Consider the following 14608-nt stretch of genomic DNA (forward strand, 5'->3'; position numbering starts at 1 on the left):
CTGCTGTAGCAAGTTATCAGGGACCTTAAAACAATACAATACGGTAATTAAGATCTTGGCTTCACTACAATATCCTCAAAGTTACTAGTCACACTTTACACAGGAAATAGTTAAACTTGGCACAATACTTCAAAATGTTACTGGAAATTATGAGAAGATTGTTGCCTATATCTGAATTACAATCTCTGCAAACCATCAATCTGGAATCAATGTATGTTAAAACTGATATTTCTCAACAAATTACACAAGAACACAATTTGAAAAATGAGCAATATGAACTTTCTAAATCTGAAAGGAAATACATTTTGGATCTTATTTTCAAGTAATCAACACCGAAAGACTCGCAAATACACTTTTATAATTCAAAAAATATATCTCAAACCTGTAAATTGGCTTTGGATGTAACCCAACGTCCTCCAACTGAGAGACATGAAATTATATCATGCTTTGATGGTACAAACTGCACATGATGTGATTTATTATCATTGTTGTAGATATTGCAGTTCTGAAATCAAATGAAAAAATGATCAGGTTACTATTTCCAATGCTCAGGAGAGTGAAGGCGACAATATTTAAATATAGAATATAACATATCACCAGAATAATCTCAACAAAGTTATATTCACACTAAAATATCATAAAATGGGGTGATTTTCTGCAATAGGCTGGTGCAAACGGTGCATCACATTGGGGCCCCTGAAGCCAGGAGCCATGAATGAGGACCCCCAATAAAGGTGAGGTTCCTGTTCAAAATATTTTTGAAGGTATCCCATGGTGAAAATATTCTGTAACAAATTACATGTGAACTGAATACTTAATTGCTGCAATTGCATGTCAGAGAATTATTTTAAAAAAACAAAGAATATACTGGCAGGATAGTGGTTGAGTAAGCAAGGATTCACGCACATCCATCGCACGTCTGTATGTTTATGCTATTGCCAGTCGGCTGAATGACTTGTTGACCATGATTCGCATGCGCTGCTGCCGCTAACACCCTCATAGAGGCATTACACCATTACTCTGTTCAAGTCCATATTAGTCTATTAATAGTGTTGGTTAATATTTGCTGATGCATTTGAATGAACTGTCAACTAGTCATTGGTAAAGCATTTGTTATTGACTGTAACTACTTTTTAAATATGTATTTGTAATGAAGCAATGAACTATAGCATACACAATATGAAAGTGGTTTTAAAACCAAAGGGAAGAGAAGAAAAGATGAACAAGTATGTATATGTTCTGCTTCTGCACTGTGGAAACTAATGACACTTTAACCTGCCAAGAATTAACGCACATTAAATGTGAAATAACAATCTCAAAATATAGGAGTTAATTTGTAATTGTGCTTAAGTGATCAAAAATGCAGTTGATTAGTTCATTTATACAAATACTGTACTACGCGGTAAGCTCTAATTCTCTGTGTGAAAAATGTTTTTTTTTTTTTTTTTTTTGCTAGTGGTTTTACGTCGCACCAACACAGATGAGTCTTATGGCGATGATGGGATAGGAAAGGCCTACGAGTTGGAAGGAAGCAGTCATGGCCTTAATTAAGGTACAGCCCCAGTATCTGCCTGGTGTGAAAATGGGAAACCACGGAAAACCATCTTCAGGGCTGCAGACAGTGGGATTCGAACCCACTATCTCCCGGATGCAAGTTCACAGCCACACACCCCTAACTGCATGGCCAACTTGCCGGTGTGTGAAAAATGTAGTGCCTCTCTCATTCAATAATATTGCATGTACAGCTTGTATCACTCAGTATAGTGAAATTATTTTTAAAATGCAGTGTAACTGCCATCACAACAATGCAAGTTTCAGAGTGATGTATTTTAAAAATTTAAAATTGAAATGCTGAATTGATGGATTGATGCGACTTATGATATGAAATGCTCTACCATCGTAAACCCTCCGCTCTTTTAATTCCTTTAATCTAATTCAAGAATTGAAATCAATACAAGCAACATTGATTTCATAATGGCTACTCATAATTAAAGTGACGAACTAACTATTGAGTGTCGACCTCAAGTATAGAAAGTATGTTAACTAGTATTCACCAGGCGAGTTGACCGCGTGGTTAAGGGCGCGCAAGTGTGAGCTTGCATCCGGGAGATAGTGGGTTCAAATCCCAGTGCCGGCAGCCCTGAAGATGGTTTTCCGTTGTTTCCTATTTTCACACCAGGCAAACTCAATTAAGGCCACGACCGCTTCCTTCCAACTCCTAGGCCTTGCCTTTCCTATCCCATCGTCGCCATAAGACCTTTCTGTGTCGGAGTGACGTAAAACCACTAGCAAATAAAAACCTAGTATTCGTTATCGAATGATTTGTTGGAAGTGACATAAGATTTAAAACCAGTCACCCACCCCGCAGTGACATTTTATTTCGCAACATGATCAGCTTCATCGTGCATATATCTATACAACGCTCAATACACATTATTTTATATAACTGAGTTGATATTACCAAGGCAGCTAGCTTATGAAAGAGAATTAGGTCACTCAAATTTACTTTTCCACAGCACTCTGTTCTCATCCTAACCTATAAAGTATATCTACTGCTGTTGGTGTTAATGAGTGGAACAGTTTACCAGGGGTAGTGTTTGATCCTTTTCCAAAATCCGTACAGATATTCAAGAAGAGAATAAACAGCAACAGAGAAAATAAATGAAGTGTTAGAGGGCATTCGACCAGTGCAGGTTACTGTAAATAAAAAAATGTGTGTGAATAAATTAATTCCATCCCCTGGTCTAAGGAGTTTGGACAGCCAAAGTAGGGGATTGCCTGTAGGGGTGAAGTACAGTGGGGACTTCGAGGCCCTGGGACTGCTACGGTAGCTGTGAAGGCCCTTCAGGAACTCTGAAAAGTGGTGGCAAAAGGGGCTCTGGTTAAGATGCAGCAGGTCGTTATGCTACTTAGGTTCCAGAATGGGTAAAAATAAATAAATAAATAAGTAAATAAAATAAATAAATAAATAAATGCAATGTAAAGTTTAATCTTATACCAGTTGTACAGTATTTGAAGTAATTCCACATACTGTATATCTGTTGACTATATTTGTAAGTAGTACAGGAGATATTATAAGTAGAATTTTGTAAAGAATATAAATTTATTATTAAGGACTAGCAGAAGTACCTGTTCTTCGTATGGGTTATCAGAAACTGACTTTAGTTACTCATACTATCGGTGTGACTGACTTCATTCTTCTTCTTCTTTTCTAGCCTATTTCAATCCACTGCTGGATATAGGCCTCTTCCATGTGCTTCCATCGTCTTCGGTCTTGAGCCACTTGGAACCAGCGTGTTCCAGCCAACAGCTTTATGTCGTCGAGCCATCTCTTCAGGGGTCTTCCAATGCCTCTCTTGTGTCCCCATGGTCTCCAGTGAACAATCCTAGAGGTCCACCTGTTGTAGTCTTGTCGAGCTACGTGTCCTACCCATTGCCATTTTAGTTTTGCTACTATCTCTAGGATGTCTGTTACATTAGTTCTTCTCCTGATGTCCTCTGAACGGATCTTATCCCTAAGGCTGATCCCTAGCATCTGTCGCTCCATGGCTCGTTGTGTTCGCTGAAGCTTGCGAGCACTTTCCTTCGTCAGAGTCATCGTTTCCAGACCGTAAGTTGTAACTGGCAGCACGCACGTATTATAAACCTTGGTCTTCAGGTTAATTGGAACATCCTTGTTAGTGAGGATGAATCTTAGTTTTCGGAATGCAGTCCAACTCATACCTATTCTGCGAGGAATATCTGCACGTTGGTTGTCTTTTCCAAGTTTTATCTTGTGTCCAAGATAGATGTACTCATCGACAGCTTCTATATATTTATATCACTGGTGTATTTACTTAAGTACGTAGAAATTATTTGTCATGTTTGGAATTAGTGTATCATCTTCTTCTTTTCTTCATGGGGGGCTCTAAATATTAGTTCTTAATTAGCGTCGACCTCTAAGATCTTTTGCTACTACGTTTTTCCTTCATTCCCACCTAGATATACCTGCTCCCTTAACAAAGCTGCAGGTTTAGTGTAAGTATACTTCCACTAGATAGTACCACATATATAAATATTATTGAATGTATTTGTTTGATCTGTCATTTCGTAACTATTACAAACGATCAAGGAAATACGCGATGCATAAAAGAAACTACTATAATTATAGAGAATTATAATTCTCAGGGCTTGTCACTCATGTCGCACATCATATAATGAAGCTGAGTATAAATGTTGAGAAATTTGTTCAAGTCATGGGCGCACCATTATGACAATTGAGTACAGTATATAGGTTGTTTTCATGGTTACAATGATCGTAAAACTGGACCAAAATATCGGCACTAATAACATCAGTGATCCTACTACTCCACGATTTGATAGAAAATAGTTTAAACTATAGGTAACAGACTCCGCAAAATGCTGAAACCTAAGCCAGTACATAAAAATGGAGGCCCGTTGGCAACCGCTGGTCGCTGTACTACGAAGATCTCCAAGGCTATTATTTTTATACTTCACTCCCTTTCCATCCCTGCCCAAAGGAGTGCTATGAGCGTCTTACACAACAGTTTATTTTTTCCAGATAGTAAGTCATACGTATATCAATTTTGGTTGGCAGCTATGCCCAAACTTACATGCATAATCTAGCTGCCGTAGAATCCTGGAACTGACATTGCCATGGTTACGGCCGTACGTTTCTTTATCCGATTCCTAGAGCAGGAGTAGTGTGCTTCCAATATCTCCATAACGTTTAGTTTTAGGGCCTTAAAACATGGTATTCGGGCCAGGAGGGTTTACCGAGTTTTCTTCTTTGCGTCACAGGGCTTAAAATGAGCTTTGTCTTGTCCTTGTACGACACATTCGATTTCGTCTATATTAGCCTATGATTTTATTATTTTTATATCTCCCCCCGTTGCCCCCCTCGAATTGTTTTGAAAATAAAATACTGCCCATGTTACTCACTGGCAATGTAGCTTTCTATAGGTAAAGTCATTTTTAAAATCGGTTCAGTAGTTTTTGAGTCTATCCGTTACGAACAAATAGACAAATTTTTCCTCTTTATATAATATTAGTACAGAAGTATAGATTACATCCCTACACATACGGTTGCCGCCAGGAAGGGCATCCAGTCGTAAAACATGGTCAAATCCACATGTGTGACAGAGTTTGCACCCGAAACCCCACAGGTGTGGGTAAAGCGATAGAAGAAGAAGATACACATTTTAAAAATTCACCCACTTTTTTATTCTTTTCACCCCCTTAAGTGGATTTTCCAAAAAGAGTGTGATCATTTTTAAAGGAGATTTCAACTACCAATTTTAAAGTCTGTAACATCTTCATTTTTGAGATATATGTATCCTCATATAAATAATTCAACTCCTTCCTCACTTCTTTTCACCCCCCCCCCCCACCCCCCCTTAAGTAGATTTTCTAAAAACGAATATTTGTGTTCTTTTATTTTTAAAAAGGATTCCAAATATCAATTTTCATGTCTGTATCATGTTAGGTTTTTGTGATTTATTGTAGATAATTTCGCTGCTGTAGGATCCTGGAGCTGACGTTGCCATGGTTACGGCAGTTCCTTACTTTATCAGATTCCTAGAGCAGGGGTAGTGTGGTGCCAATATCTCCGTAACGGTTGGTTTTAGGGCCCAAAGGGCTTATCAAGTTTTGTTCTTTGCGTCAAGAGGATTAAATTGAGCTTTGTCTCGTCCGTATATACAAATTCGATATTTTGCCTATATTAGCCTATTATTTTCATATCCGCCCCCCTGTGTCCCCCACCTCGAATTGTTTTGAAAATAAAATGCAGCCCATGTTACTCACTGGCAATGTAGCTTTCTATAGGTGAAGTAATTTTTAAAATCGGTTCAGTAGTTTTTGAGTCTATTCGTTACAAACAAACAAATTTTTCCTCTTTATAATATTAGTATAGACCGGCTGTGTGTTTAATAGAAAAAAATTGTTAGCGTAAATTGTATAATATTGTATTATAGGAAAATTTTCTTCTCTTGTTAATTTAATATTTAGTGCTTGACAATGTATTTTAGTGTACCATTTGCCACCGAGGTAGACACCTCATTTGCAAATAAAGAGATTTTGATTTTGAATGAGTCATGCAAAGAGAAACTATCTACATCTGGTGAGCCAGCAGTAGCGGCTACTGAGGGGGACTGGCGGAGGGGCACTACTTTTCCACATATTTACATATTTACAAAACACACAAAATAAACAAATGCATGCACCGATACACATCATACAATATTAAATACGTGAACATTACTCACCTACTTCACTGTCATCATCTTCATTTTAAGAGAAAATGTGCAATGAAATGTTGGTGCCCATTCAAAGAAGGTGGCGATTCAGACTCTTGCCTCACCCAAGTATACTGAACTGTTTACATGTACAGTAACTACTGACACTAAAGTACCTTGAACTATTTAAATGTACCTACTGTCACTGAAGTCTATCTAAAATATGAAAGACACAGCCTGCACCAACTACCATGCACATACAAAAACTGTAAACATTTTGCACTGTTATTGAACAATCAAACTAAATTAAATTAAGAGAACACTCCCCGAAAACAGAGCAATCTTCATATGAAACTGATAACCTTAACACGGACAACATAACTCACAGGCTTGTAATAAGCATGTTATAGTCTTGGGTCTAGTAACAATGTTTAGAATAGCATATTTAAACATTCTTTCACTATAAAGCAGCTGTGAAAAAGGAGAAATTGCCAGGCTGAGTAACTCAGACGATTGAGATGCTGGCCTTCTGACTAACTTGACAGGTTTGATCGTGGCTCAGTCCGATGGTATCTGAAGGTTCTCAAATAAGTCAGCCTCGTATCAGAAGTCCTGCGGGACTAAATTCCGGCACCTCGGCGTCTCAAAAACCGTAAAAGTAGTTAGTCGGGCGTAAAGCCAATAACATGTTGATAAAAAAGGAGAAATTAAGATTTACGGTACCTATAAAGAATTTTTCAGATAATCTATATATATAAAATAAAGAGTTTTGTCTGTACATTGCTCAGAATTTGAAAATAATGGTATTTCTGTATCGGTCATGTCCACAGTAACAAGAAAATGCATTTTTTACTTTTCCGTAATTTCTGTCTGTCTGTATGTATGTACACGCATCATGAGAAAACGGCTGAAGAGAATTTAATGAAAATAGGAATGTAAAGTCGGGTGATGAACCGCTACAATCTAAACTATCAATTATTTTAATCACGCTGAGTGAAATGGTAGTTTAGGGGAAGGCCTGAAATTTAATTCTCAAATATTTATGTTATTAGTGGTCGTGTCTTAATGAAAATCGCTAGACAAAGATGGGAAATAATTTGCTACAATATAGGCTATCCTCGCTGAGAAAAATGGCAGTTTAGGCGAAGGCCTAAAATTTAATTGTCAAATATTTATTTTATTAGAAGTCGTATCTTCACGAAAATTTGTATGCAAAGTCGGGGAATAGGTCGCTATAATCTAGGCTATCAATAATGTTATTCGTGTTGGGTGAAATGGTAGTTTAGGGGAGGGCCTGAAATGTAATCTATGTATATAAAATAAGAGTTTTGTCTGTACATTGCTCAGAATTTGAAAAGAATGGTATTTCTGTATCGGTCATGTCCACAGTAAACAAGAAATGCATTTTTTACTTTTCCATAATTTCTGTCTGTCTGCCTGCCGCTGTCTGTCTGTCCTTCTGTCTGTCTGGATGTATGTATGTATGTATGTATGTATGTATGTATTGAACCCGACAGGGGCATGATCCAAGGACCTTTGGTTGATATCGATCTCCCTAATGATGCACGCAATGCTATTAAAGGGAAAGAATGCTGAAAATGATTAATATTCATATCATTAATAGAGGTCATACCGAAACTAATTAATATTCATACCATTGAGATAGAAAAATTGTGTATTTTAAAATTATTCTACGAGATTTCTTTGTCTGCGACTTATTGCGCAGTATTATCCTTTGTGTAGCGGGGGCCCCGCAGATGAAGCCAAGCCAACTTAGACCCGGGAGGGGTTACGAATGGGGATTCCCTGTGACATCACTCGAGATAAGACATCCCTCCTCAAGACTCACAGAATGAGGGGAAACTAACTTTTTCGAAACGGAATATAGGAGCCATCTTGGAATCGGACTGGCCAACTTAATTACCTACGATATAGAAAATTAATAAAACTCAAATTAGGGGGTCGTCTCCCGATTTAAAAGGGATAAATGTCATTGGGACATTTATTTAGAGTGTTTAATGTCCTCTTCCGTGATAACTTTCAGAAGAAGAAAGAATACTGTGTGGTTTCTGCGTGGAAAAGTACTGGGCCATCTGTTTAGTCTCACGACAGCTCCTCGAGATCGGGAGTTCACCCCGTGTGGTAGGGGAAGCAGAACATATTTTAATTAATTTAAAGAGATTCACCGAAGGATAATTGAGTGGTTATGTCTCAATCGCACCAACTAGATATTGGTCACCGATCACCCGTACTATCCCACCTCGAGTACGCCGGGAATAGGCGCTACGCAAATTAGTGGAAGGGGTATCGCTCCCTAGTAAAAACTACTGCCGGAAGGGACAAGCGTCAGTCGGGGTTTGCGGCTTATCGACGGCGAAGCTATGCTCGGTTAAGCCCTCGTTAGGTCTTTGTTCAAGTTAAATTAATTCCTATTTTAAGTGAAATAACACAATTTGCATAAACAGAGTTTAGTTTTGATCTCTGTGACGCCAGTGTTAACTTTTTGGAAAACCGTGACGTGAAAAGTCATATTATTATGATTACTATAATGTAATAATCTTACGTAGTCGCATATGAGATCGTGACCGGACGTTCACATTGAACGTTGTTAACCGGAGTGTGAATTAAACAGTGACGTTGTGTCTGTACAGGATTAAGTGCTAGCGGCTCCACCATCATCAAACAATGGCTCATCAACTTCAAGATGGACTGGTAATGGAAGTCATCACCGTGGTGCCCATGGAGGAGGAGTAAGCTCAGGATGGACTTCCCGAGTTGACGAAGGCATCATCATGTGATAGAGATGAGTACAAAGTTCTAATATCTGGCATGCATAGAAGGGATGGGAATATTTATTGTAAACTGACGCTATAAGAAATTAAAGATGTAGTCCTGTTGAAATAGAGCGCCGGAATGGGCGCGTAGTAATTAAGTCTTAGCTTAGGAAACCGACTACAGGTCTGAGTAATCGAGTGTAAATAATTAAGGGAATATAATACTTTAGTTTTGCATGGGATAGAGATTCATTCATTTATTTATTTCTTGGGAGATTCTGTTTGTTTATTTGCGTCAGAAGACCAGTAATAATTAGTTTATGGGAGTGCAGTGAGAGTAGTTATTAGAGTATTCATTAAGTGTATGGTATGTAAAATGGTAAGTACTACTGTACGCAAGGGACGTCATTACGAGACTCAGCGGCCAAAGTGACAACCTCAATAATTCCACCATTTGAAATACTTAGATAGGGAGTGATAAGATGAATTGATTATGTGATAAAATTTATCAGGAAATGATCCTAAAGCGTGTGTCAAACATCCATTCGTGTGGATAGTAATCAATTAATTAATGTATTGCCGTGTGACGAAAATGTAGCCATGTGCCGACCATCGATTAATTAGCAATCAGTAATCAAATGTTAATTGCTGCGCGAGTGCTTAAGTGTGTTGTAGTTGCTGAATAGATTCCGCACGATGACCATGCATAAGTAAGGTAGCGGGTAAGCTATGTAGGACGGCAATAATAATAATAACAATAATAATAATAACAATAATAATAATAATAATAATAACAATCGGGCAAAGATTACCATTATGATACGGGAGTCGCATTGTAAGAATGATTTGATCCTGCTGGGTAGATATGTGTTTAATTCAAAGTGATTTGCGCGAGTCTGTTAAGACCGCAAACTATTGGAGATGTTCTTCCGAGTGAAATGTTACGGTTCCCTTTGGAAAGGGAATGTTATGTGGGTGTTGACCCTTAGGGCGGTCAACTGCCGTCTGGCCTTGGCCCAGTGTGTTTCTTTTTTTTTTTTTTTTTGTTGAATGTCCCGTAAGCGGAGGAAGGAAGGACTTGGCTGTTAAAGAGAAGTTGGTTTCTTTCAACGGCAGAAATAATGTGATTTACCTAACACAGCAGAGCAGCGTAATAATTAGCAAGCGACCCGGCCGATAATGGTAATGTTTGCCAATGAATCGTTGTTTATTGTACGAGTATAATTAGATAGGGATTACAGGACCCTGCCTTCATCGCAAGAGGTTGTCAGTTCGATGCTCAACGTAGGCATTGGAGGCCTACAGTGTCAGAAGGAAGATCAAGTGCCTTTTACGTATTTTTCTTGCATATCATGTACCATGTATGTGTTTTTATGTCATGTGTGGTTGTACATAAGGTCAGTGGTGGTTCAGTCCATCAGCTCGACGATGTCTAGAATAGCGAGGGTCGGTTCGATCCCAGGTGTTTTATCATATGTGTGTATTTTCATTTTTTCGTCATTTCATTGGGAAATCTAGGTCTTTATTAGAATAGGGATTGCTCAGACGTGTTGTCGGACGCATGTTAGTTTTATGTGTTAGCGATAATATAGCCTCAGTGTTATGATAAAATTTCCATTCGCTATATGTCACGATACATCGCTTCGCGATAACGTACTCGTTTCTATCACGTATAACGGACAGAGGTCCACAAACAATCTACAACAAGCATTTGTAAATTTTAATGTAATTCATTAGTGTTATTTAATGCATCATTTCCCATTATCATTAAGGTTCAATAAACCGGTTTGTGAGTTATATATTTTAATTCGAATGTGTTCTCATTTTTAGTTATATGCCCCGCTTCTCCTCCCTTGTACGCCTCTAAGTTGACTTCAGTTTAGCGCCTATTTATTTCTTACTTCTTGACCTGACAGCGACCCTGTAGATCTCATGCCGGTGCCAGTTAGGTAGGGGGCGGGTGCAGTATGTATGTATGTACACGCATCACGAGAAAACGGCTGAAGAGAATTTAATGAAAATCGGAACGTAAAGTCGGGTGATGAACCACTACAATCTAGGCTATCAATTATTTCAATCACGCTGAGTGAAATGGTAGTTTAGGGGAAGGCCTGAAATTTAATTCTCAAATATTTATGTTATTAGTGGTCGTGTCTTAATGAAAATCGCTAGACAATGATGGGAAATAATTCGCTACAATATAGGCTATCCACGCTGAGAAAAATGGTAGTTATGGGGAAGGCCTAAAATTTAATTGTCATTTATTTATTTTATTGGTGGTCGTATCTCCACGAAAATTGTTATGCAAAGTCGGGAAATAGGTCGCTATAATCTAGGCTATCAATAATGTTATTTGCACTGAGTGAAATGGTAGTTTAGGGGAAGGCCTGAAATGTAATCTATATATAAAATAAGTGTTTTGCCTGTGCATTGCTCAGAATTTGAAATGAATGGTATTTCTATATATGTCATGTCCACAGTAACACGGAAATGCATTTTTTACTTTTCTGTAATTTCTGTCTGTCTGTCTGTCTGTCTGTATGTATGTATGTACACGCATCAATAGATAACGGCTGAAGAGAATTTAATGAAAATCGGTATGTAATGTCGGGTGATGAACCACTGCAATCTAGGCTACAAATTATTTTATTCACGTTGAGTGAAATGGTAGTTTAGGGGATGGCCTGAAATGTAATTCTCAAATAAGTTACTTATGTTATTAGTGGTCGTATCGATAAATACTACATAACTAACATAACTTTAGTTATGTCGTAAGTTAGTAGTAGTTATGTAAGAAGTTATTAAATTTCCGATCACGTATGTCTTATAAATTGTTACCGTACTGCATATAATCAGATATATTCATGAATTTGGATTTTTGTTACTAAGTCCATATCAGCGCCGAGTCACGAGAAAATGGGTAAACAAAATTTACTGAAAATAGGTATGTAAAGTCTGAGCATAAGGAACTACAGTCTACGATATAAATAATTTTGTAAGACATCCTAATATCACAGAGTCGAAAGAAAACTAATGTGGAGGCCTACAATATAGAAAGCTCATAAACTTTAACAACAATAACATTACATAGTCCATTGTTTGTTGCGATGTGCTTTTTGTCTTCTGTTTACTCTCATCCGCGATAGATAGGATTACTGCAGCGTACAGAGGTTTTTTTAATTTGCTTGACGTCGCACCGACACAGGTAGGTCTTATGGCGACGATGGGACAGGAAATGAATAGTGGTATGAAGGAAGCGGCCTTGGCTTTAAGATACAGCCTGGTGTGACTGGTGTGAAAATGGGAAACCACGGAATACCACTTTCAGGGTTGCCGGCAGTGGGGTTCGAATCCACTATCTCCTGGGTGCAAGCTCACAGCTGCGCTCCCCTAACCACACGGTCAACTCGCCTGGTCGTACCGACTGTAACAGCCTGCCTGTATATTGGCGGGAAGTAGCTGGGGAGTAAGATAACTTTCTTCTTTAGCATGCCATTCCTCTGGTTCATACATTTTCTGATATATCTGGTACGTAACACACTGGTTCATCATAGTATTCGAGCTATTCAATCCCTACTCTGAGGCACTGATTGGAATGATTAGTGTGCATATTTAAGGGAATAATGACAGAGGAGTGTTCACAGCAGTCTGCGACCTGGTTATTCCAGCTCTGGAACTTTGGACTCTTAGATCGGCACCGTAGTACTGTTCGTTGAAAGTGAGAAAGTGTGCGGTTTTTCATTTGATCGAGTATTTTATATAACATTGCTTTCAATCGCTACATTCCTACTGACGTTTTTGTAATGACCTATGTTGAATTCAGTTAGGAAAACCACCAAGTCAGTCTTTCTGAGAATCCCGGAGCGAAGCACGGGTACATCAGCTAGTGTTTAATAATATGAGACAATACAAACATATTGCCATAAAACTAGACAGGTTTTATTAAGCTTTATCAACTACATTTTCTGGATTCTAGGCCCTTGTTTTTCCAATTATTAGTACCGGTACACAGTTCGTAAGAAAAATAGGCATGTATTTCTTTTCTTTTTTCAGTATAGCTGTTTAGTTCTTAAAATTACCCCTCATTAAATTGAAGAAAGATCAAGAATAAGAAGCCTACACATTCAAAATTCCATGTCCACGCGTTCTCTGAATCCACCGTCCTATAGCGTGCTTAATTCACTATTATAATAATTGGGTGCCGGGCTGAGTGGCTCAGACGGTTGAGGCGCTGGCTTTATGACCCCAGCTTGGCAGGTTCGGGCCTGGCTCAGTCCGGTGGTTTTTGAAGGTGCTCAAGTACGTCAGCCCCGTGTCGGTAGATTTACTGGCACATGAAAGAACTCCTGCGGAACTAAATTCTGGCACCTCGGCGTCTCCAAAAACCGTAAAAGTATTTAGTGGGACGTAAAGCCAATAACATTATTATTATTATTATTATTATTATTATTATTATAGTAATTGAAAATAATTTCATAACAGTTCAATTTCCACTCACTTATTAGAAGACATATCAGATCTCTCGTGGTAGCGATCGGTACAATTAAAAGCTGCACAAGGGTTCACCATCCTCGAATAATTTTCCACTCTACACGTAGGGCCTAACTTAACTCTCCTTTAATACTGTCCTACAATTTAACTACTGGAAAAGTTCTCTCTTATTCGCTGTAAACATTTGGCAATATATTATCACTCCACCACATAAAATACTACAACAGATTTATTAACCGACACGATTCAATATGAAAGCACGCAAGGAACTGTAAACATTACCACGTGCTAATCATGCATTCAAAGCTGAAGTGCCCACAACATGGCGATATGCGAATGTGTTCAATATTCCTCATAGCATCAGCGCGCTCTGTGAGACCAGATAAGTAATATTTAAAGTCTTTGACACTTTCATATGTTTAAACCATATGATGTTTAAACCATATTTCTTAAACTCCTCATTCCAGCTCTGCATTCTCTCTCCCAATTCCTCTTCTGAGTCACTTCAGATCGCAACATCATCTGCAAATGTGAAGGCTTTGATATCTCCATGTTGTTTCCTTTTAATAGATTTAATTACTACATCCATCACAATCATAAAGAGAAGTCGTGACAATGAGCTGCCCTGCTGCACTCCTCTCTTTGTTTCAAACCAGTCTGACAAACCACGTCCTACTTGAATACAACTTCTACTAACACTATGAAACATTTTCACTTGGTCTATGAGGGTGTCTCGCACTTGAAGTTCTTTAATGCATTGCCAAATTCTTTCCCTTGGTACACTGTTGTAGGCTTTCTCAATGTCCAAAAATATTATAAATAAAGGCTTGTTCTTCTCCCAGTATTTTCCCATTAGCATCCTAATTGCAATTATAAGGTCTGTAGTTGACCTTCCTTGTCTGAAACCATACTGCTCTTCTTCTAAAATTGGTTCAACAATATCTCTGATTCTGGTCTCTATTATTTTTTCTAATATTTTCAGGACATGAGACAGTAGTGTAATACCACGATAATTAGTATATTTTCGTCGGTTTCCTTTCTTGAACAGAGGAACAGAGGTAAAATGATGCCCATCTTCCAGTCCTCAGGAATAGTATTTTCCTCCCA

General features: G+C 38.2%; 1 protein-coding gene across 1 annotated transcript in view; it reads right to left on the minus strand.

Moving 5' to 3' along the window:
- Positions 1-14608, minus strand: part of LOC136856811 (quinone oxidoreductase-like protein 1) — a 99171-nt gene that overhangs the window by 39617 nt on the left and 44946 nt on the right. Inside the window, exon 6 of the mRNA XM_067134933.2 lies at positions 383-505. Within this exon, the coding sequence (XP_066991034.1) occupies positions 383-505 (123 nt within the window). The remainder of the gene's footprint in view (positions 1-382; positions 506-14608) is intronic.

The sequence above is a fragment of the Anabrus simplex genome, chromosome 1 (assembly GCF_040414725.1).
Source record: "Anabrus simplex isolate iqAnaSimp1 chromosome 1, ASM4041472v1, whole genome shotgun sequence".
NCBI lineage: Eukaryota > Metazoa > Arthropoda > Insecta > Orthoptera > Tettigoniidae > Anabrus > Anabrus simplex.